This window comes from Octopus sinensis, linkage group LG6 (assembly GCF_006345805.1).
Source record: "Octopus sinensis linkage group LG6, ASM634580v1, whole genome shotgun sequence".
Lineage (NCBI taxonomy): Eukaryota > Metazoa > Mollusca > Cephalopoda > Octopoda > Octopodidae > Octopus > Octopus sinensis.
Genome location: NC_043002.1, coordinates 68,620,735 through 68,643,595, shown reverse-complemented (window position 1 = coordinate 68,643,595; position 22,861 = coordinate 68,620,735). Strand labels below are relative to the sequence as shown.

General features: G+C 35.6%; 1 protein-coding gene across 2 annotated transcripts in view; it reads left to right on the top strand.

The window, feature by feature from the left end:
* The first annotated feature begins 3,199 nt into the window (after nucleotides 1–3,199).
* The window catches only part of LOC115213119 (mdm2-binding protein), a 68,616-nt gene continuing 48,954 nt past the window's right edge, over nucleotides 3,200–22,861 (top strand). Inside the window, exons 1-2 of one of the 2 annotated variants that reach the window (XM_029782047.2) lie at nucleotides 3,200–3,502; nucleotides 18,018–18,118. In XM_029782047.2, coding sequence (XP_029637907.1) covers nucleotides 3,424–3,502; nucleotides 18,018–18,118 — 180 coding nt within the window. In that variant the 5' untranslated portion in view covers nucleotides 3,200–3,423. Of the gene's footprint in view, nucleotides 3,503–8,788; nucleotides 8,808–18,017; nucleotides 18,119–22,861 lie in introns of those variants that run through there. The other variant, XM_036503981.1, reaches the window with a different exon arrangement.

Sequence of the window (22,861 nt, the reverse complement as noted above, 5' to 3'; positions counted from 1 at the left end):
GGACATTAAACGATGATGATGATGATGATGATGATATATATAACATATATACATTTACACACACACATACACAGAGAAGAGGATATATATATATATATATATATATGCATACAATGTGAGTGTATGAATGTATTTATATATGTTTCATAGACATCTGGCAGGATTCCACATAGTTCTCATCTACCAAATTTCTCTGAAGATGTTTTGGCTGACCCAAGGCTATGACCATGAATGCTGCTGTCTTCCAGACTAAAACATAAACAAAGAAATTACATATATATGATTCATTTTGAGTTTGTAAATAATTTAGCTTCAACTTCAGTATTTTTATAATAGCATATTTTATTAATTCTGTTGTATTTGGCAATGTAAAGGTATCTCGGTATATACTGCTTAACATCAAATTTATATCTAGTCTCAGAAATCCATGAAGAAACTAAAGCTTTCGCATTTGATATCAGCAAAGTCTTAAACCATCAATATTGTCATATTGGTTTCAGACTTCGGCACAAAGCCAACAAATTTGGGAAAGGAGTAAGTTGATTACATCAACCCCAGTACTCAACTGGTACTTATTTCATTGACTCCCAAAAGATAAAAGGCAAAGTCGACCCTGGGCAGAATTTGAACTCAGAATGTAAAGATGGTTGAAATGCCACTAAGCATTTTGCCCAGCATGTTAATGATTCTGCCAGTTTGTCACCCTCATCAACATCTATTTTTCCATACTTGCATAGGCCAGACAAAATTCATTAAGGCAAACCTTCTATGGGTAGATGTTCTTCTTGTGATCAGCCTTCACCTGTTTCCAAGCAGTGTAAAATATTTCCACATGATTGAACATGTTTACACAGAAGATTGGTAAACTGCAACACCACTTGTATGACAATGAAGCTCATTTACAACCATCACATGATGTCACAACAAGAGGACATACATGCGTGCACGCACACACATACACATACAACGGGCTTCTTTCAGTTTCCATCGACCAGATCCACTTACAAGGTTTTGGTCAGTCTGGGGTTATAGAAATGTTAGCATGCCAGGCTAACACTACTTCATCCATGCATCTTTTAGTAGTCACTCACAGATGAATTTAACTACCTACAGAATGGATAACAAAACTGCAAATTGCAACTCTAAGAAGTTGTATCTCACAGTGCAATGATAAAATAAAGGTTATATCAACTAATTATTCTTTTTCTTTCATTTATTTGGTACATACAAATTGTTATAGAACTAAGGGTAGTTTCAGGTGAGTTAGCACCAATAGAATTAAATAGAATGCTGGATTAAGCCTACAGCCCTTTACCTAAAAGGTGTTTTTTTTTTTATACACATACTGGGACATTTATTCTCCGACAGCCTTCCCATGAAGCCTTATATTCTAAACCTTTGTCAATATTGAAAGGAGGAGATCAAACTTTCTATGTAGTTTGTTTGGCCAACTTCCATTCACCAAACACATAACCATAAAGACACACACATGCTGAATCCCCACCTCTGCTTTTCTCTCTTCTTTTTTTTTAGTTTAGGTACAACAGTCTCTACTCCTTTGAACAACAAGTTTTGGATTTTTCCCACCTAAGTCCACCTGCTTCACCTGTTGCTCCTTTGTGCATCATTGTTGTGACTCCTTACCAAAGACCCAGACTAAATCTTCGTCAAACGTGCAATCTTATGGAACTCCCTTTCTTTATGCTTTTCATACAGACATCATCCAACAAAACTTAAAATGGAATTTACTATATCGATCTCACCACTTTCAGGAGTCCAACAAAAGTTGAGCACATTGTCCCTTCTTGAATTTAAAAAGAATAAATGAAATTTATACTCGTATATTAAACCTTCGTTGTATATATTAAACCTCACCAATTATACCTATATACCACGTCAGATCAATGAAGAAGCCGCTATACGGTCGTTTGATCTGGTAGAAATAGCAGCCGAATCTCCCACAAATCCATCCTACCATCTCTGATTAACACGTTACAAAACAACGTCCACGATGCACTAATCCAGTAAGATTAAAAAAAGTGATGGCCGCAGCTTCAAAGCCTTACATTGTATGTATTTTATTCAGGATTAGTGTATGGTCAAACAATTTCTGGTCAAAGGAGGGTAACAGATTATGTTCGGCGATTCAGTTAAATGATTAAAGGACAAGGACGGCGGTGGCAGCGCTAGTGTAGGTGACAAAGACACGTTCTTATACATGTGTGTCAAAGAATATTTGTGTGTGTATACACACACACATATATATTTATATATACACACACATATACATTCATACACTCACACACATATATATAAATATATATGCATGAATGTTTGTTGTGTGTGTTTTACCTATTATTAGTACAAGCTCATCCCCGAAGACCGGATACTTTGATTAGTTTGAGTCATATTTTTAGGACTTTCACCTTTCATTATTGCAGTCTTTAACGGTGTTTTTGCTTATTTATTTTTTTAGGAGCGGGAAGCCGTCGAAATATGAAGACATTGAGGAGTGCTGTCTACACACTACACCAACAAAGTGTCTCACTAAGCATCTATTTGGGAATTCATCTAACCATATGGAACCGATCTAGATATTGTGTAGTATTTTATTCAGTGCTTTACTATTCTGGTTTCAAATGTTATCTAAACGTTTTCCTTTTAAATAATAAATACTAGTAATATACGCTTCATTTGCGTACACCCACACTTAGCAACATTTATATTATTCGGTGAAGTTTCCCCTCGTCGAAAAGTTAGAATTCTCTTCTTACATACGGCATGAGATCTATTCTGTATTGTGAACTAATTTATGCCGACACAATCCATCTCCTGTCACTTCGAACTTTGATATTTTTTTTCTTTTATAACATTACCCTCCTGGTAGTTCAAAGAAGTAACGTGTCCTCTGAACAATAAAAAAAAACCAGTGACTAATTGTTTCTATGTTATGTTATGCATAATTATCTGTATGTGTATAGATAAACACACACACACATATATATATATATATATATATATATAAATAAATAAATGTGTGTATATATGTCTATGTGTGTGTGTGTGCATCTTTCATTTTATCAGCCGGTTTATATATATGAATGTGTGTATATATGTTTATATGTGTGTATGAGTGTTCATCTTTCGTTTTATCAGCCGGTTCATATATATATATATATGAATGTGTGTATATATGTCTATATGTGTGTGTGAGCATGCATCTTTCGTTTTATCAGCCGGTTCGTGTAAACAAAAACAATCGTTGCTTTGTTGACATGACTAGACTAAAATGAACGATCCGTTCAAAGTTCAAACGAGACAGCTTGTTTTTGTTTATGACATGTCTGTTGCTAGGCCAGAACGAGGCTGTGGCGCCAATTTCGGTTGTCATGTTCATCAAGCACTGAATCTAACGTTTTAAACATGGTAACTGCAAATCAAATGACTATGGATGTAGTTAGACACTGTTTGTATGTCACAAATCTAACTCGACTAAAGAACGGTCAGTAAAAGTTTTACTTTTCTTCATGAAAATAATCTAGCTTTTACAGTAAAGTTGTGGAATATGTACATAAACAACAACCTCCGTTACAAAACGGAAGGGACCACTTAGAAATTTATGATAGACTTCCCAAACGTCTGCAAAAATCCCAAAGTATAGTATCTTATTGTTCTGTTTAATTAGTCTTCATAATACAAGCTCCCTCAGTTCATAAAGAAGATTTTTATCCTGCGGATGTGAAATCCCCGAATGTCTATAAAAATTTTAAGGTGCGCTGAGTTATTTCTATAAAATATACTATAGAACAGTAATTAACTCAGTTTAATTATTTTAGTGGGCACTCATGTAGGATGGTGATAATTAAACATACATATTCGACAACTTTACCGCTTTTTCTTTGTATCTTATTGATTAACATATAAGGATAACGAGTACAAGACCTAGTTGTTTTTTTTTATCAATCTGTTTTTTATCAATGTGTTTACTGTTTAGTTCATGATTGGGGCCATTTCGCTTAGGTTGTTAATGCTTTTGGGAAATTTTATCTATGTTACAACATCCCATCTTATTCTATTTTAAAAATAGGCTTTAGTACTTAAGATTTTTCAATTTGGTAATTGTGATTTCAAAAACAGTTCTTTTAACGTTTCTAACTTCGAATTCAGTTGCCGAGGACATTGTCAGGGTCAAAACGACAAGTATAGCACTGATTTCAATCCTTTACCCTTGCTTCTCCTTTAGAGTATTGGCTTGTTAGAACAATTTTTTGTCTTTTTTTTTTGTATTTCGTGTATCTATTTGCTTATATCTTTCATATCCATTGAATGGATCTGTTTACTTATGCTTTTATTGTTAAATAAAAATCTATTCCATCTAATATGGAACTTTAAAAAAAGTTTTACCTCACTTCCATTACACACCCACTTTTTCACCCAAGCTTTCTGTCTCCCGCTTTATACTTAGTCTGCTGATAAATTTCCTCTCTGTTCCTTCTTCCGTCGTTATAGTTGCCCGTTTCTCATTTCAATTAACAGCATTTAAAATTTATTAGAGGGTCCCATGGCCAAATTTTTATTAGGAAAGGAATGTATTTCATTGAATCAGTACCAGTGGGATTTCATGTATGATGGAACCGGCGGAATTTTAATTTTTTATTATATTCTATCCGACACTCGCCGCCCCGCTTTCGCGCCCCTTTCGTTTCCCCATAAATTAATGGAACATTCCAAAATTCCGCCAAGTAACCAATATATTTCGAATATTGAACATATTTCTTATGTAGACACATTGTATGTTTCTGAACGAAAGATGATATTGAGTCGATCTGTATGTTGTACTTAACAAAATATTGAATCTGGCAGTTTAGTTTGCCAAAGGATAAAACTAAATGCTTTGTACAGCGTTAGTCAATCACTTAATGGTTTTCTATCGAATCACCACTATTTATTATAATTATTATTGTTACAATTATTAACCTTTTCTACACTCCAGGAATACACGAGTGAAAATGTTTATTTATAAACCACAGTATTTGTCATTTGTTTACTTGAAATAGAAATTCCATTGTTAAAGTTATTTTAAGATCATTGTGTAAACAGAATGTCTTCAATTCTCTTATCAGCTTGTAATCTCAACGGTATCCAACACACGAATGAACTTACAAACATAACGAAAGTTGTACGGAATGCTGTGAACAAAAAAATTCTTAATTGCTTGAAATACCTTTCTTTGTTGGAGAAAGAGAAAAATTTGGTTGCAGTTAGCAACTTTCAAAGGGAAGGAAAGACAATTTCAATAAATAAAGAATTAATTTTTTTTGAAGTTGATTTACAAATTTAGGTTAAGAACAGTGATCCTCTCAACAAGCTGGATTAAACTCTTCTGTACTGATTAGTTATCCCTTGCTTGCTATCAGAATTACACTGTTTGCAAACTAGAGCATAACTATAGACATGTTTCCCTCTAAGCATATAAAGTTACTTGAGAAAAATTCTTAATTTCTTGAAATTGTCTCCCCCTTTTTCTTTGAGTCGCTAACTTTTGTCATTCTGGTATTGTTCCAAGAAGGATATTTACTTAGATAAGCTTCGACCAAAGTCGGCCCAGGCCATGTCTAATTTAATAGTACCACCTGGAAGAGATACACAGTCAGCTCTTGGGCACCATAGCCCATTCGAGAAGAGAAGGAATTTTTGTAGATAAGTTTCAGAATGTCACAATTACCCAATTTCACATCATTGGCATATTTAAGTTATTTGCTTTAACTTATACTAGCAGAGTTACCCGGCGTTCCCCGTGTTACATGCAATTGAAGAATTAGACTTTTCTGTAATGAACTGGAATACCTATGTTTCGAATATCATCAAAATTGCAGATGAGGGATATTTCCCTCTTTACACACCCTAAAAAAATTGTAATCGTGCCATATGTATCCCATACTACTGATTTTTATGCGCACATTCCAAAATTCCAGTCTTATAGAACCTGTTAAAAGGATTTTGCTCCTGAAAAATGGAGGTCATGGAGCTCTAAAATGTGAGAGTTAGGCCCCTATTGGGAGTGGGCGTCTTAATGTCAAGCAGAGAAGTTGAATTGTTGAGAATCTTTTTAACTCGGGTCCTATATCTATTGTTTGAATTTCTTTGAAATAGGAAATATATATTCACTGGGTTTGTAAAAGAGAGCAAAGCTACAGGAGACCAAAAGATGAATGATCACAATAAGCAGTCAGCTACAGCACCCTAGTCGTTATCACTCCCATTGTAGTATTCCTCACCATCCAGGTGACAGGCACAACCAGACTGCCTAGTGTTTTTTTTTTATTATTTTGATAAGCCTGGTACTTATTGTATCAGTTTCTTCTTGTGAAACCAGTAAGTTTTGAGGCTGTAAATAAACGAACAGCAGTTGTGAAGCAGTGATGAGGGAGAAACACCAAGACACACACATAGACTTACATATATACATATATATACGATTGATTTCTTTCAGTTTCTGTCTACAAAATCCACTGAGAAGGCTTTGGTTGGTCTGAGGCTATAGCAGAAGACACATGCCAAGTCACCATACAGTGGGACTGAACCCAGGACCATGTGTCTTGGAACGAAGTTTGTTAGCACACAGCCACACCTGCACCTATGTATGTGTGTGTATGGGTGTATAAATGTATGCATGTATATATGTGTACATAATACATGTACATCTCTCTATATATACATCTACACATATACATGTATACATATACATCTATACATATACAGCTATATATATATACATGTATACATATACATGTATATATATACATATGTGTATATATATATATATATATATATATATAATCATCATCATCATCATTTAACGTCCGTTTTCCATGCTAGCATGGGTTGGACGGTTTTGACTGAGGGCTGGCAACCAGATGGCTGCACCAGGCTCCAGTCTTGATCTGGCAGAGTTTCTACAGCTGGATGCCCTTCCTAATGCCAACCACTCCAAGAGTGTAGTGGGTGTTAAATTTAAAATAATAAGGGTGAAAATTTGAATATTAAATTGATTTATATCAATTTAAAACCAGTGGTGTAGCATATTGAAAAGTCTAAAGTTTCAGAAAAAATTATATTACATACATATAAGGGTGGTGTCCTGTAAGTGGACATCCATTATGCTAGAAGAAGATCCACTATGGACTTACCATTCCTTTCTTAGTGGTAAGACCATAGCGGATCTTCTAGCAAAATGGATGTCCACTCTTAATGGTTCATCCCTCTTATATAATAGTTTCACTTTAACAGTTTCAGTATTAAAGTGAAAGCATCTGACATTACAATAGAGAGATGTTTCTGTTTCACTTTTAACACGTAATATTGAAATAGTGGAGAAGATATGATATTGCTGTGGGCTCGCCCTAGGCAAGAAGTTGAAAAATTTTTTGCCCATGACACTACATGGACCCTAAGTAAGGCATGTGTAAAATTTGAATGAAATTGCTTGTGTAGTTCTCAAGTTTTAGGGATTCACACAGACAGACACACATTCTCAGTTTTATATATATATAGATTACTTTTAAATGCATGAGAATGCTGTACAGTAGAGACGATAAGCTGGAGTTGATTACTTAGCCAATACATTTTAAAATAACTTTATCTACACAAACTAATGCCACAGGAAAGGATTGCAAAATGGAATCTACAAGCAAAGTCAACCAGCAGGAGACCCGGGTGGTGGTGGGGTAGGCCAAGAACAAGGTAGTTGCACGATATCCGCAGTCTCAGTTGCTCATGCTTGGAAGTCTGACAGACAAGTGTAATGATGGTTGCTTAAGATAGGACCGTAAAGAGAAAATATCTGAGGACTCTACTGCCACAATATTACCTTGCTTTGAAACATGTGAGGGTTGATGACAGGAAAGGCATCCAACCATAGGAAATTTATCTCAACAAATTCTATTTGACCTATGCAAGCAAGGGAAAAAAAGGTACAGAAATAAATATAGCAAAGCTTTATGCCAGATGGAAGCTTTGAGCTTGTGGATCATCCTGAATTATTTGACAGTTTAATTTTGCTCAAGTATTTATTTGAGATTACCTATGACACATGATAATGGATTAAATTAAATTAAACCTCAGCTAGATGCTGAACTGAAACTGTTTTTTTTTCTCCCCCACTTTTGAACTCCTTCTGACTAAACAAGGATAAAATAGACAAATATTTATAAGTTTTATTGCATATCTTTCAGTACATCTAATCCACTGATCCATCTATTTCCTCTTAGCCAGCAATGTTTATATTATTATTATCATTATGAGTCAACTCATTCTAATGGCTGACACTCTGTCTCTGTCTGTCTGTCTCTCTTCTCATATATATCTGTGTGATTCTGTATTTGTTTGTCTGACTCAGGACAGTGGTAAACTATCCAGCTGCCAACCTGTTGTTCAAATTTTAGTTCACCTGTTTGATAATTGTATATAACATTTCCTCTAATAAATGTATGAGATGGATATAGAATTAAATAAATAAATAAATCAATAAAATTATTTTCCCTTGACAATCATTGGCCATTTGTGATTTGTCAGTGTTTCTTGGTGAGAGGGGAGGAAAGGGGATTTTTAATGTACCTTTCTTTATTTATATCTGACTCATGATTTTTGAGTGACGAAGTTAGAGAACAGCGAACTTGTACACCTGTTTTGTCTACTATTATAAATGCAAAAACAACAGGTGTAATAAAAAGAATTACAATAATGACATCACACACTAACATGTATGCACATATACATTTGAGTGCATGCGTGGAATATATTATGAAGTAAGAGGTACACTTTATTATTATTATTACTATTATTAATTCATTATTTTATATCCCTTTTAATATGTTGGTAGGGTGTCTCTTCAGATTTGTTGGGTTGTGTTGTTATAGTGGTGGTAGAAAAGTTGGAAGTCGATAAAATTTTAAGCAGCATATTGGCTGAGTCGTCAGAGCATCAGATAAATGTTTCATGGTATTTGTTTGTTCTGATTCTCTGCATTCTGAGTTCAAATCTCACCAAGTTCAATTTCACCTTTCATCCTTTCAAGGCTGAATATGAAGAAAAATAAATAAATAAATAAAGGTATCAATCCAGGATAATGGATTGGTGGAACTGTAGAGAATGTTGAACCAGATACCTTGTGTTTTTGTACTAGTTCTTTTTATTCTGAGTTCAAATTCCACCCTGGCCTACTTGGTTACTAGACTTAATCCACCATCTGGTGCCTTTAGTATTTTTAAACAGTGTCCACTCTATTACAAAATTCTGACCTGGTCTCTGGTTGGGAGATACTGTTCTCCTTCTTTCTTACTTGTCTCAGAGGCCTTGTACATCAGCAATCTCCAACCTGTTTTTTACACTGTGGACCAGTTTCATGCAGGACAATTTTTTCACAGACTAGGAGATCATGTGCATAACAATACACAAGAAAGTGCATCATCATCATCATTTAGCATTTGTTTTCTATGCTGGCATGGGTTGGATGGTCTGATAGGAACTGGCCAGCCAGAGAACTGCACCAAGCTCTTTCGACGGCTGGATGCCCTTGCTAATGCCAACCACTTTACAGAGTGGACTGGGTGCTTTTTATGTGGCACCAGCATGGATGCTTTTTACATGATACCGGAACCAGTGGGGTACAAGTAGCTTGCAAGACAAAGGCCTCTCAGATGATAAGGAGTGGAATTGAAAGATGGTGGCTTAGCAGCATTTCGTCTGCCATTATGTTCTGAGTTCAAATTCTGCCGAGGTCGACTTTGCCTTTCATCTTTTCGGGGTTGATAAATTAAGTACCATTTACGCGCTGGGGTCGAGTATAGGTAGTAGAGGGCATAGAATGGGATGTTCTATAAGTGTATGAGCAGAGTCTGCTTTGGCATAGTTTTTACGGCTGGATGCCCTTCCTAATACAAACCACTTTACAGTGTGGGCTGGGTGTTTTTATGTGGCACCAGCACTGGTGAGGTCCCCTTTGGCATGGTTTTTACAGCTAGAATCCTTAATACCAACTTCTTTACAGAGTGTACATGTATAATATACAATGAAAAAATACCCTGCAGTTGTGATAGCCAATAAAATAGAAATAAAATTTTAAGATTTATTCTTTCTGTGCAGCCTGGTTCTAATTGATCCACAGCCTTGTGACTAGGGATCCTTACTATACAGGATCACTGCCTAATTTACTGTGAAATTAAAAAAAACAATGGAATATTATTAAAAGTAAAGAGTTTTTACAAATTGGTGGCCCATGGGATAGGAATGCTAGATTCAGGAAAGAAATTGATAGAGAGCAAGAATTTGATGCTAATTTCTCGGTAGTCCATGGATAAAAAGGGCTTAATACAGTATTCTAAATTTTGGTATTTCTGTTTTTGGGATTTGAGAATATTTTCAAGTCACAAGTGTCAGAATAATTTTAGGGGTACATTTTGATGTTAATTGACAGTGAAATATTACTTTACATGGAAACAGATGATGGCTGGTTACTGGAAGGGCATCTGGCTGTAGAAAATCTGCCTCCATAAATTCCATCCAACCCCTGCAAGCATGGAAAAGTGGATGTTAAATTGATGATAATGATGCAGTACTTAATGGGATATCTGTTATCTGAAGATCTTGAAATCAAGAATGTTTATAGTTTATCTTCTTTATGCAGCAATGTCTTAATTAGACTTGACGCTTATTTTTCTTACAAGAAATGGAATTTGTTGCTGTTGCTTATCCCCTTGCCATCTCTGATGGAGCAAACCCATGATTAAAGGTATTCCAGACATGACCATCCTATCTAATGTATTCTTTCCATACGTAGATTTAATCCGTCACTCGGTTTAACGTCATCAGGTGGCCTTTGGGTGCTGTGAGTGGAGTCCACTCTGTTGCAAACATTTTGTCTGTGTGTCTGGTCTGAGGATAATATTGTCCCATCAGTAAATAGCCCCCAAAATGGTAAACATGCAGGAGCCCGATTATGCGTGTCGTGTGTGTATCTACATTTATGTTCTGTAACTTAGTGGTTTGTCAAACAGAATTCAATTGAATAAGCACTGGGATTGATGTAACCAACTAAACCTTTCATGGCTGTGCTCCAATGATTGAAAACAGTAAAAGAAAGAATGAAATAAGCTGAAGCTGCTTTGAGGTTCTTAATTTTCTTGGTTGTTGGTAAAATATTTTTTTAGTATCTGCAAAGGCACATGACTTAGCGGTTAGGATATTCAGCTCATGATCGTAGGGTTGTGAGTTCAGTTCCTGACAGCACATTGTGTTTTTGAGTTACACAATATATTTTACAATGTAAGGCAGCGAGCTGGCAAAATTGTTAGCACACCAGGCAAAATGCTTAGTGGTGTTTTATCTGTCTTTACGTTCTGAGTTCAAATTTTGCTGAGATCAACTTTGCCTCTTTTAAATACAGTTCTAAGTAACCTGACTAATAATTCACTAAAGATTTTTCTCTTGTTCCAGAAGAAGACATATCTGCTGGCCAGCTAACCTCTGTAATGGTGCATGACTTTTGTTTCTTGTCTCATAGAACAATATCAGATAGTTCTGTAAGGTGGTGAGCTGGCAGAATTGTTAGCACACCAGGCAAAATGCTTAGTGGTGTTTCATCTGTCTTTACGTTCTGAGTTCAAATTCTGCCGAGGTCGACTTTGCCTCTCATCCATTCGGGGTCGATAAATTAAGTACCAGTTGCATACTGGGGTCGATCTAATCGACTGGGCCCCTTCCCACCAAATTTCAGGTCTTGTGCCTAGAGTAGAAAAGAATATATTTCACGTTGTTCCAATTCACTCAGCTGGCAAAAATTGAGTTGTACCTGTAATTCAAAGGGCTAACCTTGTCATATTTTGTGTCACTCTAAATCTCCCTGAGAACTGCATTAGAGGTGCGTGTCTGTGTATTGTTCAGTTACTTGCATGTTATTTCATTAGCAGGCTGTTCTGTTGATTGGATCAACTGGAACCCTTGTTATAGTAACTGACAGAGTACCAGTACTATTAAATACCTGTAGTCATGGAAGGTAGACATAAACCATCACAAGGCATAACACCAGTACCTGATCTTTGGCAGAGTCCACTCTTCTGAAAGCATTGATGTCATGTCTCTATCGTGAGGATAACTTGGTCTCACCAGTCAATGGCCCTAAAGAGGCTCATATCATTATCCTTCCTCCTCTAACTAAACAAACAAAACAAAAAAAAATAGATATGATTTGAGAAAGATTTGGCTCTTATTTCTAATAGGTCATCTAAGCTTCTTGCAAAGGAACGCATTCTTCTGTAAGAAGAGAAATTTAATTCTTATTTTTATTATCTAAGAATGTGAAAAACATTACTTCATCTCATCCACATGATCTTAGTTCTATCAAGTTATAATCTTTTCTTCTGACTTAGATAAGGAATATCAGGGCTCATGACCTTTGCTGGCACCCTCCCTACTCCAAACTTTTAACTCTTTAAGATTAATGCAGCTGATGCACAATGTGAACAATATGCAGGTCAATGACTGCAGAAAATCGTGAGTGAGAAATCATTGTCACATATTGAAAACATTACTGTTTGAAATATTTCTCCGTCTATTATGATTTTTATTGAAAACAATATCGAGTTCCTGCATTAACTGTGACGATGTTATATTGACAGAGTTAAAACTAAATTCATCCCATTTTATTAGTGACTATTGTGTTGGTTCAAAGTGACATGTATGGTATATCTTTGATGATTTATCATTTTTCATGTTTCAAGTTAGAAATAGTTACATAGCATGTTATGAAATATTGTGTCACTGATTCCACTGAAAAATATTTTTAGTCGCGTGGCTTCTATTTCCTTTAGTAGTGCTTCTCAGACAATTTTTAACAAGTCTGGCTGTTTGGTAAAAACTTCGCTTCCCAACACAGTTTCAGCTTCAGTCCAAATTCTGTGGCACCTTTGGCAGATGTCTTCCACTACAGCCCTGAGCCAACCAAAGCCTTGTTGGTGGATTTGGTAGATGGAAACTGAAAGAAGCCCACTATGTATGTATGTTACTGTTTCTTTGCTTTGACATCATGTGACAGTTGTAAATGAGTGTCACCATTGTGCAAGCAGTACCCTTGGTTTCCAGTCTTCTGCAGACACATGTCCAGCCATGGGGAAATATTACCATACTTGGAAACAGGTGTAGGTTGGTGACTGGAAAGGCATCTGCCTCAATAAATTCAGTCTAAAGAGGAGTGTAGTGGCCTAGCTTCGCATGAAACTTTTGGGGCGGTGGGGCACTTCAGTTGTAGTAAATTGGAGTTGTTAGATTGTAAAATAAAATTCCTTGAGATATTTGTTCTAGCTTCTTGCATTGTGAGTTCAAATCCTGCTAAGTTCACTTTTGTCTTTCAGCCTTTCAGGGTCAATGAAATAAAGTACCTCTCTGGAATTGTTGATTGTAGAAATTGTCAGAGCATAAGATAGAGTACCTTGTGGTATTTTTTTCCAACTCTTTGTGTTGCAAGTTCCACTGTCTGGTTTAACACCACCACCTAGACTTTGAGTGCCTTTAGCTGAGTTCATTCTATTTAGGCCAGATTGCAATCTCCCTCCCTCTTTTCCATGAAAAATTAAAGGATCATAGTTGCTACCCTTCTCTCTTTGACTAAGTATAGATGATAATGGGATCAAACCTGGAACCTTGAGTTTGAGAAGAGATGTTTTTTTTACTGCTCTACCATGCCCCATTAAATATAGATAGAGACACACACATATGCACACACACACACACACACACACACACACACACAACCACATACATTCATTCATTTGATTGTCTACAATAGTTTGGTGCAAAACAATATATACAAATATATAAACATTTATATAGTAGTAACTGATGGAGAACAAAAGCAACAGCAGGTAAGCAAAACAGTTACAGTAAACTGATACAATCAATGTATGTACATGTATAAATGATGGAGCTTCATTCGATTATTGCTTAGCTTTATAAAATTGTTGCTGAAAGGAGTCTAGCCATGAACATATCCTGTCCTTGTTTTAGACATATCATGTTCTTCCTTTTTTATGATCTAGATCAGTAATTCTCAACCGGAATCCATATGACCCTTGATGGTCCATATAAGATTTTGTTAAAATTTATGTCCAGTAAACTGGTTATATTTCTATAATGCACAAAATATTTTAACAATTTTTTTAATACAATTTCTAATAATATTCCATTATAAAAATATGATAGGGTTTTTTCAAGCATTGAAATAGCTGTGCAGGTCCACTTGAGTAAAATATGAATCAAAAAGATCCATAGGTAAAAAGTGGTTGAGAACCACTGATCTAGAGTGCTTAAGGGGCTATTATTATTTCTAGCAGGTTGAGCTGTCATGCAGAAGATCTCTTGTTGGTTCACTGTTTGATGTGGTTTAGCTTCTAGGTTCAAAGGTTTTCTAGCTTTGATCATCTGGCTTTTTTTTGTTGATTTTTTTTTAAGCATTGCTTATCTAGGGCTACATTAATCAGTGTATCTCCCTTTTTCAAGACAGTTGGGTGTAATTTAAAAGGACTTTAGTTGCTATTTGAAGCTCTAACTTACTCTATAGAGGGTTCCCTCATTCGTTGCACCATATATTTTCTGTTTTCTTAAGTGTATCACAACCCCTACATCATGCTATACCAGAAGATATATATATATACACATGCTTAGGAGATAAGGATATTTATTGTTATGGTTACAACAACTCGTAACCATCAAGCCACTTTTCATAAATCATTTATTTACTTATTTTTGTTGTAGTCATAGGAGTGAGTTGTAGTAAGAGTAGAACTAGTGAAGCATGAAAGGGGTGTGGCTTACTTTACGTTATATAATGATTCATTACTTTTATTTCAAGTATGGACAGTGTAGAAGGCAGACTTCTTAGTGCAATGAACAAAACGCTTTGTCATATTTAGATACATCCCCTTACACACTGAGTTCAAATTCTGCCTATTTCGCCTTTTACCTTTCAACCATCCAGAGTCAATTAAATAAGTATGAGTAATCCTAACATAATCCTATCACTCCCAAAATGTACAGCTTTGTGCCTTTGTTAGCAAACAACAATATTGTTGTTGTTGTCTGGGTATTGGATTAGTAGAATCATTAGAACATCAGAAAAATGTGGTGTGGTAATTGTTCCAGCCCTTTACATGCTAAGTTTAAATCCCGCTAGGATCAACTTTGCCTGTCTTCCTTTTGAGGTCAATAAAATAAAGTACCAGTTAAGTACTGAGATCACTGGTATTGGCTAATTATTTCACCATAGAATTATTGGCCTTGTACCAAAATCAAAAGCATTATTATTATTATTATTGTTATTATATTGTCTTTGCACAGCTTTTAACGCTGGTGATGTACTACAGTGTCAGCTGTTCACTATTAGGGAACTAAGGTAACACCCCTTATTTTTCAAGCACCATCTGGAGTATCTGAGCAGTTTCAAGCAGTGCTGTTTTCTGCAAGTGCTCCACGTTTATTGCAGCCCCTATTTGTTTTGGAGAGGGCACTTGCCTTAATTATCAGGGTGATTGTGGTTTTGTGGGATTTCCAGGCATAACCCTTGGATGTTTCTTTCCTTTTGGGAAATTTTTCTTTGTTATTTGTTTTTTTATATCCTTTTTTACACACTTATTATGTAATTTCACACCATATTATTATTATTACTATTATTTATGGGTTTTTCTTCTTTCAAATTTGCTTCAATTTCTTGCCGAGTGTCTTCCCGACTCCTAGGGCAAAGAAACTCATAGTATACATTGGTAGGCCATCACTAGTTCGTTCATTTTTTTTTTTGATAGAAATAAAGTTAAATTAAAATACATGGGTAGTAATAGTTCTCACATCGACAATGCTCTTCTCAATACATGTGATGTACCAGTTAAGACAATCTTTTGCACTTCTTGCAGGGATGGTAAGCCAGGGATCATTCTCATATAATTTTCGGTTCCCTTCTTGATCATTCCTAGTGCTCCTACGATCACTGGTATTGTAACTGCCTTGAGATGCCACATTTTCTCAATTTCAATGAGCAGGTCTTTATATTTTCTGAGCTTGTCAAATTCTTTATTATTATTATTATTATTATTATTTTATGTTTAAGAATAAAGATATTGTAAGTCAGAATCAGAGTCAGTATAGTTTTACTGACTTCGACTCCACAGCCCTGGTGGCATGCATGGTTAAGTGAATACTGCTCTAAATATGTATCTGTAGAATGGAGGACAACTTGGAGAGGGCACTTACCTTAGTTATCAGGGTGATAGTGGTTTTGTGGAATTCCCAGGAGTAGCCCTTGGATGTTTCCTTCCTTTTTCCTTTTGGGAAATTTTTCTTTGAAGTTTTTTTTTTTATATCCCTTTTTACCCACTTATTATGTAATCTTACACCATACTGCCCTGTATTGTTCTCCTCAAATCACAATCAAATGGAAATTTGCAGTTGTGGCTGATACCAGTGCTGGTGGCACACAATAAACACCATTCATGTGTGGGTCATTGCCAGAGCTGCCTGACTGGTTCCCCATGCCAGTGGCACATAAAAAGCACCATACGAACGTGGCCGTTGCCAGTGCTGGTGGCACGTAAAAAGCACCCACTATACTCTCGGAGTGGTTGGCATTTGGAAGGGCATCCAGCTGTAGAAACATATCCAGATCAGTTTGGAGCCTGGTGCAGCCTCCTAGCTTGCCAGTCCTCAGTCAAACTGTCCAACTCATGCCAGCATGGAAAGCGGACGTTAAACGATGATGATGGTGATGATATTTGGTTACACCCATTTATATTACTTACGTTCTGAGATTGACTTTGTATTTCATTGTTCCATCAAAACAAATGGCACTCCGTTGGTTACAACACTGAAGGTTCCATTTGATCTGATCAACGGAACAGCCTGCTCATGGAATTAACATACAAGTGGACAATGGACAACACTCCACAGACACACATGCCCTTAACGTAGTTCCAAGGAATATTCAGATTGACGCAGAGTGTGTCAAAGATTGCCCTTTGAAATACCAGGTACTACTCATTTTTGCCAGCTGAGTGAACTGGGGCAATATGAATTAAAATGTCTTGCTCAAGCTCAGAACAGGCTACCAGGTATCAAACTTATAACCTTACAATTATGAGATGAATAACCTGTCCTCTTAGCCATGCACCTTCACTAACCTTCTACATCACTCTCACCATTATAAGAAAACCTGCAAGTGTTGAATATTACCTTTGCTTTTCTGATTAAATAGTAAACAAGATATATGAGGTGGGGCTGAAAAGTTCCTGGCTTTAAGGGTATCATGAAGGGTCTGGTTGGAGGCTCAACCATCCAAGTTTTTTTTACAGGGCTTAGAAAAAGTGAAGGGCTACTGCAATAAGTGTGTGAATCTTAGAAGGGGAATATGTTGAATAAAATTGTAATTAAATGATCCTCCTGTATTTTCTTTTACCCAAGGTCAGGAACTTTTCAGTACTTCCTTATATAATGGAACAAATTCATAAATAAGTGTTGTCAGTCAGGTAGACTGAGGTTAACAGAGTTACTTGATTTGTACAAGAGCGCATTACTGATTATAGTGAAATTTAACCATTTAACATGAAATTTAACCCTTTTGACATCAACCCAGCTGGATTCTCTGATACAAACATCATTTTAAGTAACCTAGATTTAAACTTTTCGACAAAATTTCGTGTTAGTTTATGTTTCAAATGCCATCATAATAATGACGCAGTTATTTTCCTAAATTCTTCATGATTTTCAAAATTATCTGAGACAAAATCCTTGTATTTCAAACAGGAATGTGATAACAAAAGGATTGAACATAGCAACACAGTACTTTTATCTATGAACAAATGTTTTCTTTGTATTATTGATAAAAAAAAATTCATGTTTTTTATGTTTAGAATTTTACATTAGTTGCACTAAAGTCTTTTTTGTTGTTCTTTTTTAATATAATAATTAAAATCTACTTGTAGGTAACTCAGATAATGTAAAATGTCAGCTGCTGAATCTCCTTGGAAGATTTCCTGCCAATACCATGATCTGCCCTATTTATACAGACTGGAAAAATCTTAAAGTAAGTTATTCAATAAAGCTGCACATACATATATTCACACACACACACGCATGCATGTGTATATGTGTGTGTGTGTATATATATATATATATATATATATAAAATAAATATAAGAGAGTGGTCACTATATTGCTCACTCTAGCACCAGTTAATCCAAAAGGTTTCAACCACGTAGCACTAGGCCACTTGGTGTTGAATAAATATACTATTAAATTAGTATCTAATTCTCTCACCCTTATTAATTAATTATATATATATATATATATGTATATATATATACTTTTTATTCTTTTATTTGTTTGTCATTTGACTGTAGCCATGCTGGAGTACCACCTTTAGCCAAACAAATGAACCCCAGGACTTATTCTTTGTAAACCTAGTACTCAATCTATCAGTCTCTTTTGCCGAACTGCTAAGTTATGAGGATGTAAACACACCAACATCAGTTGTCAAGTGATGGTGGGAGGACAAACACAGACACATGAACATACACACACACACACACATACGCACACACACACACAGGTGTGTATATATACGATGGGTTTCTTTCAGTTTCTGTCTACCAAATCCACTCACAAGGCTTTGGTTGGCCTGATGCTATAGTAGAAGACACTTGCCCAAAGTGCCACACAGTGGGACTGAACCCGGAACCATGTGGTTGGTAAGCAAGCTACTTAACACACAGCCACTCCTGCACCTATATATATATATATATATATATATATATATATATCATTCTTTTCAATAGAAAAACACCCAAGTTGTGGAAGCTCAGTCAGTTATATTGAAATAGTTAAGGCATGTTTTGAGCAGTTTAAAAATCTTTTGATAGAGTTGGAAGGACAGTTCCCACCACCTTTATAGGATTATGTGTTGTGTTTCTCAAAATTGTGAGACTAGTCAGTGAGGAAGCCCCTCAGGGTTGCAATTCTGGGAAGAAATCTCTTGAAAAAGTGTTGCTTCCCAACCACATGGTTCTGAGTTCATCCTGCTGTGTGGTGCCTCGGGCAAGAGTCTTCTATTATAGTCTCAGGCTGACCAAAGCCTTGTGAGTGGATTTCATAGACAGAAACTCAAAGCAACCCATCGTGTGTGTGTGTGTGTGTGCACACACATATACACACATACATATGTGTGTTTGTGTCTGTGTTTACGACCCCATAACTTAGTGGTTTAGCAAAAAGAGGTCAATAGAATAAGTACTAGGCCGTAAGAATTCATCTGATTGAAAATTCTTCAAAGTGGTGCCCCAACATGGCCCTAATTTAACGACTGAAACAAAAGATGAAAGGTAATTCTGTATTTATTCAGTCAGAGTGTAAATGAGAAGACAAGAAATAGGGCTTGCTAGGGCAGAGATGATACACAGCTTAATAGAGAAAAAGTTAATTGAAATTGATATAGAGGGACCTTGTTAGAAAGAAGGCGAAAAAAATTGAGAAAAGGAATTTGGAATACAGTAAAATTGTTGAAACAATACTATTATTTCAGCAGCAAGCTGGCAGAAATTTTACCACACCATGAAATGCTTAGCAGTATTTTGTCTGTCTTTATGTTCTGATTTAAAATTCCACCGAGGTCGACTTTGCCTTTCATCCTTTCAGGGTCGATAATTTAAGTACCAGTTGGGTAATGGGGGTCAATCCAATGACTGGCCCCTTCCTCAAAATTTCAGGCCTTGTGCATAGAGTAGAAAAGAATATTACTACAGCTGATACAGCCAACCTTTTGATTTCTTCCTGTCTATGTGTCAATTAGCAAAATAACAGGCATGGTTGGTTCTTGGGATTAGCTGAAACAACCTTTACCTTAGATCATCATCATGGTCATAATCACCTTCATGATCATGATCATCTTCATCATCAAACCCCATTTTCTTTGCTGGCATGGGTTGGATGGTTTGATAGGAGCTGGCAAGCTGGAGGGTTGCACCTAGCATTAGTTGTCTATTTTAGCATGGTTTCTATAGCTGGATGCCCTTCCTAATGCCAGCTACTTTGCAGAGTGGACTAGGTGCTTTTTACGTGGAACCAGCAATTGTGCTTTTTATTCTGCACCAGCATGGGTATTTTTTATGAGGTACTTTTTACATAGTGCCAGCACAGATATTGATGTCAAAGTAGGCAGTATAGATATCTCTTTGACAAACAACCGTTTTTAAAAAAATACAATAATGGAAAAATTTACTAGATTTTATTATTTGTTTGATGTGAGATTCATTATTGAAATAATCTGGTGTACATCAAAATTTAATCTTTTTAATATTTAGACAAGCAATCTGTCACATAAGCAGTTAGTTTGTCACAAAAATTGACAGGTGATAATAAGGCATACATAACCTGGCATTCTTTCTATTGTTGTTGAGCAGACAAACAGATTGCCTTATAGTTGGACATGCAAATAATCACATGGTCAGATAGACAGTTATGTAATTGAAGAGATAATCTGTGTCACATAATACGATAGTTGGTGACCTAGGTTAGACAAACTTTCTAATTACATGGTTGAGTAATATATGAGAGTTAATATTGGATTAGCTGAGATTCTCCTTTCAATTAGATGACAATAACGCCCTCTAGAGGGGTATTTAAAATCTAAAAACAAGCAGCAAGGGAGATAACAAAAGTAATGGTTTCAAATTTTGGCACAAGTCAGCAATTTTAGAGGAGTGAATAAGTCAATTTTATTGACTCCATTATTCAGCTGGTACTTATATTATCATTCCTAAAAGAATGAATAGCAAAGTCAACCTCAGCAGAATTTGAACTCAGAATGTAAAGAGTCAGGCGACAAGCCACTAAGCATTTAGCCTGACAGACTAGCAATAACAGAAATAACTGGAACTAAAGTTTTGGAAAATAAAAAAATAATGTAGTAAGAATTGGATATTGTCTTTAAAGCCAACTCGTGAAAGCAACAGATCTGTTTCAACCTAACAAGGTTTCATCAGTGGAGCATATTCACCACAGTTGGTTAAACTTAGGAAGTGATCAGTATATGAAGAAATAGCAGGAATAGGACTGAAAGAAAATACTCCAGGAGAGCAATTCTGCATTCTAAATACAGATGTGGTAGAGTTCCATATGTATAATATTGTGAGTGAGAAAAGAAAAAAAAAACTTTGATTCATGAAAATTATTCTTCTAATTAGGTGGCGTTCATCTCTTAATTGTATTGTCTTTAATTTCTGAAAATTTGGATTAGCTATTATTTTTGGAATTTTCCCCCTTGTTTCTCTTGAGATTTTAAACACCTTTAAGTAAGTGTTTTCTGTCTTTTAATTACAATGATATTCTCAAAGTTTTTCAATTCACTGTAGTACACGAGCGAGATTCTACAATTTGTATCTTTAGCATTTAGAATGCTTCCATAAGACATGTATTCTTATGTGAGTGAGCTGGTTCCACATTAAAACACCCAATTCACACTGTAAAATGGTTGATATTAGGAAGGGTATCCAGCCATAGAAACCATGCCAAAACAGACATTTGGAGCCTGGTGCAGCTCCCTGGCTTGTAAGCTTCCGTCTAACCATCCAAACCATGCCAGCATGGAAACGGACATTAAATGATGATGATATGTACATAGATATAAATATCTATATACATATAAGTATGTTTATATATACATGTGTCTTAACTGAAGATGTGTAAGAGAGGAACTCTTTTTTTCTCTTTTGCATGATTATCAGAAACATATATATACATATATATATATATATATATATATATATATATATATATATATATATATATATATATAAAATAAAATACAAAATGGGACAAGAACGCAAAACATCCGGACAACTAGGTGATACAAAATGGGACAACAAAACATCCAGATAGGCAATACAAAAAACACAGACGGGTCATTCGAAGCCTTTTATCTTCAGTCAAGAACCAGATCATCCTCGCAATTTCGGCTGATATATATATATATATATATATATATATGATTATGCAGAAATAATTTACATATTTTTACACAAAAGAGGTGACCTTTAACAGGACACCTTACATACTAGAAAGGGCAGTTAAGGCCCAAACCACGAATAAGAGTAATTTCAAAGGGAATGAAAATAAAAATATTTTTGTAGTTACCCTTAGACTCAAGTTTCTGCAACAATGTGCAAATAAATTAATTTGCCATCCATGCTTCTTCAGTAAGGGTGCTAAAATTAATGCATATTTATGCAGCACTGCAAATGCACGTGCTACATACTTATACATTATAATTTTCAAATCCACTGTGCAAGCGCAGTTACATTCGGCAGCAAATGATAATAAACAAACTAAAACTGCGTACCAAAGGGCTTCAAAACTACAAAAATGTTACTGTGAAAAAAGTAAGGGTAGAAAATTTAGATAAATTTTCCTACTGGTGACCAGCATGCGTAATAAAGTCAATAGACAACATATAAATACGTAAATTATTTGTACACTATTTTATATGAAAAATATGTTGTTTATTGACTTTATTATGCATGCTGGCCACCAGTTGGAAAATTTCTCTAAATTTTCTACCCTTATTATTTTCACAGTATATATATATATATTTTTTTTTTTGGCCTACTCGCTTAGCCAGCGGGGTGGCGTCGTTCGAAGGCTAAAACAATGCGAACGCATTGTGACCTGCGATGTGCAGCAACATCTGATTGTCTGGCCAGTCACGTGATCACGTGATATATATATATATTTATATACACACACACACACACACACACACATACACCTGCCTTCT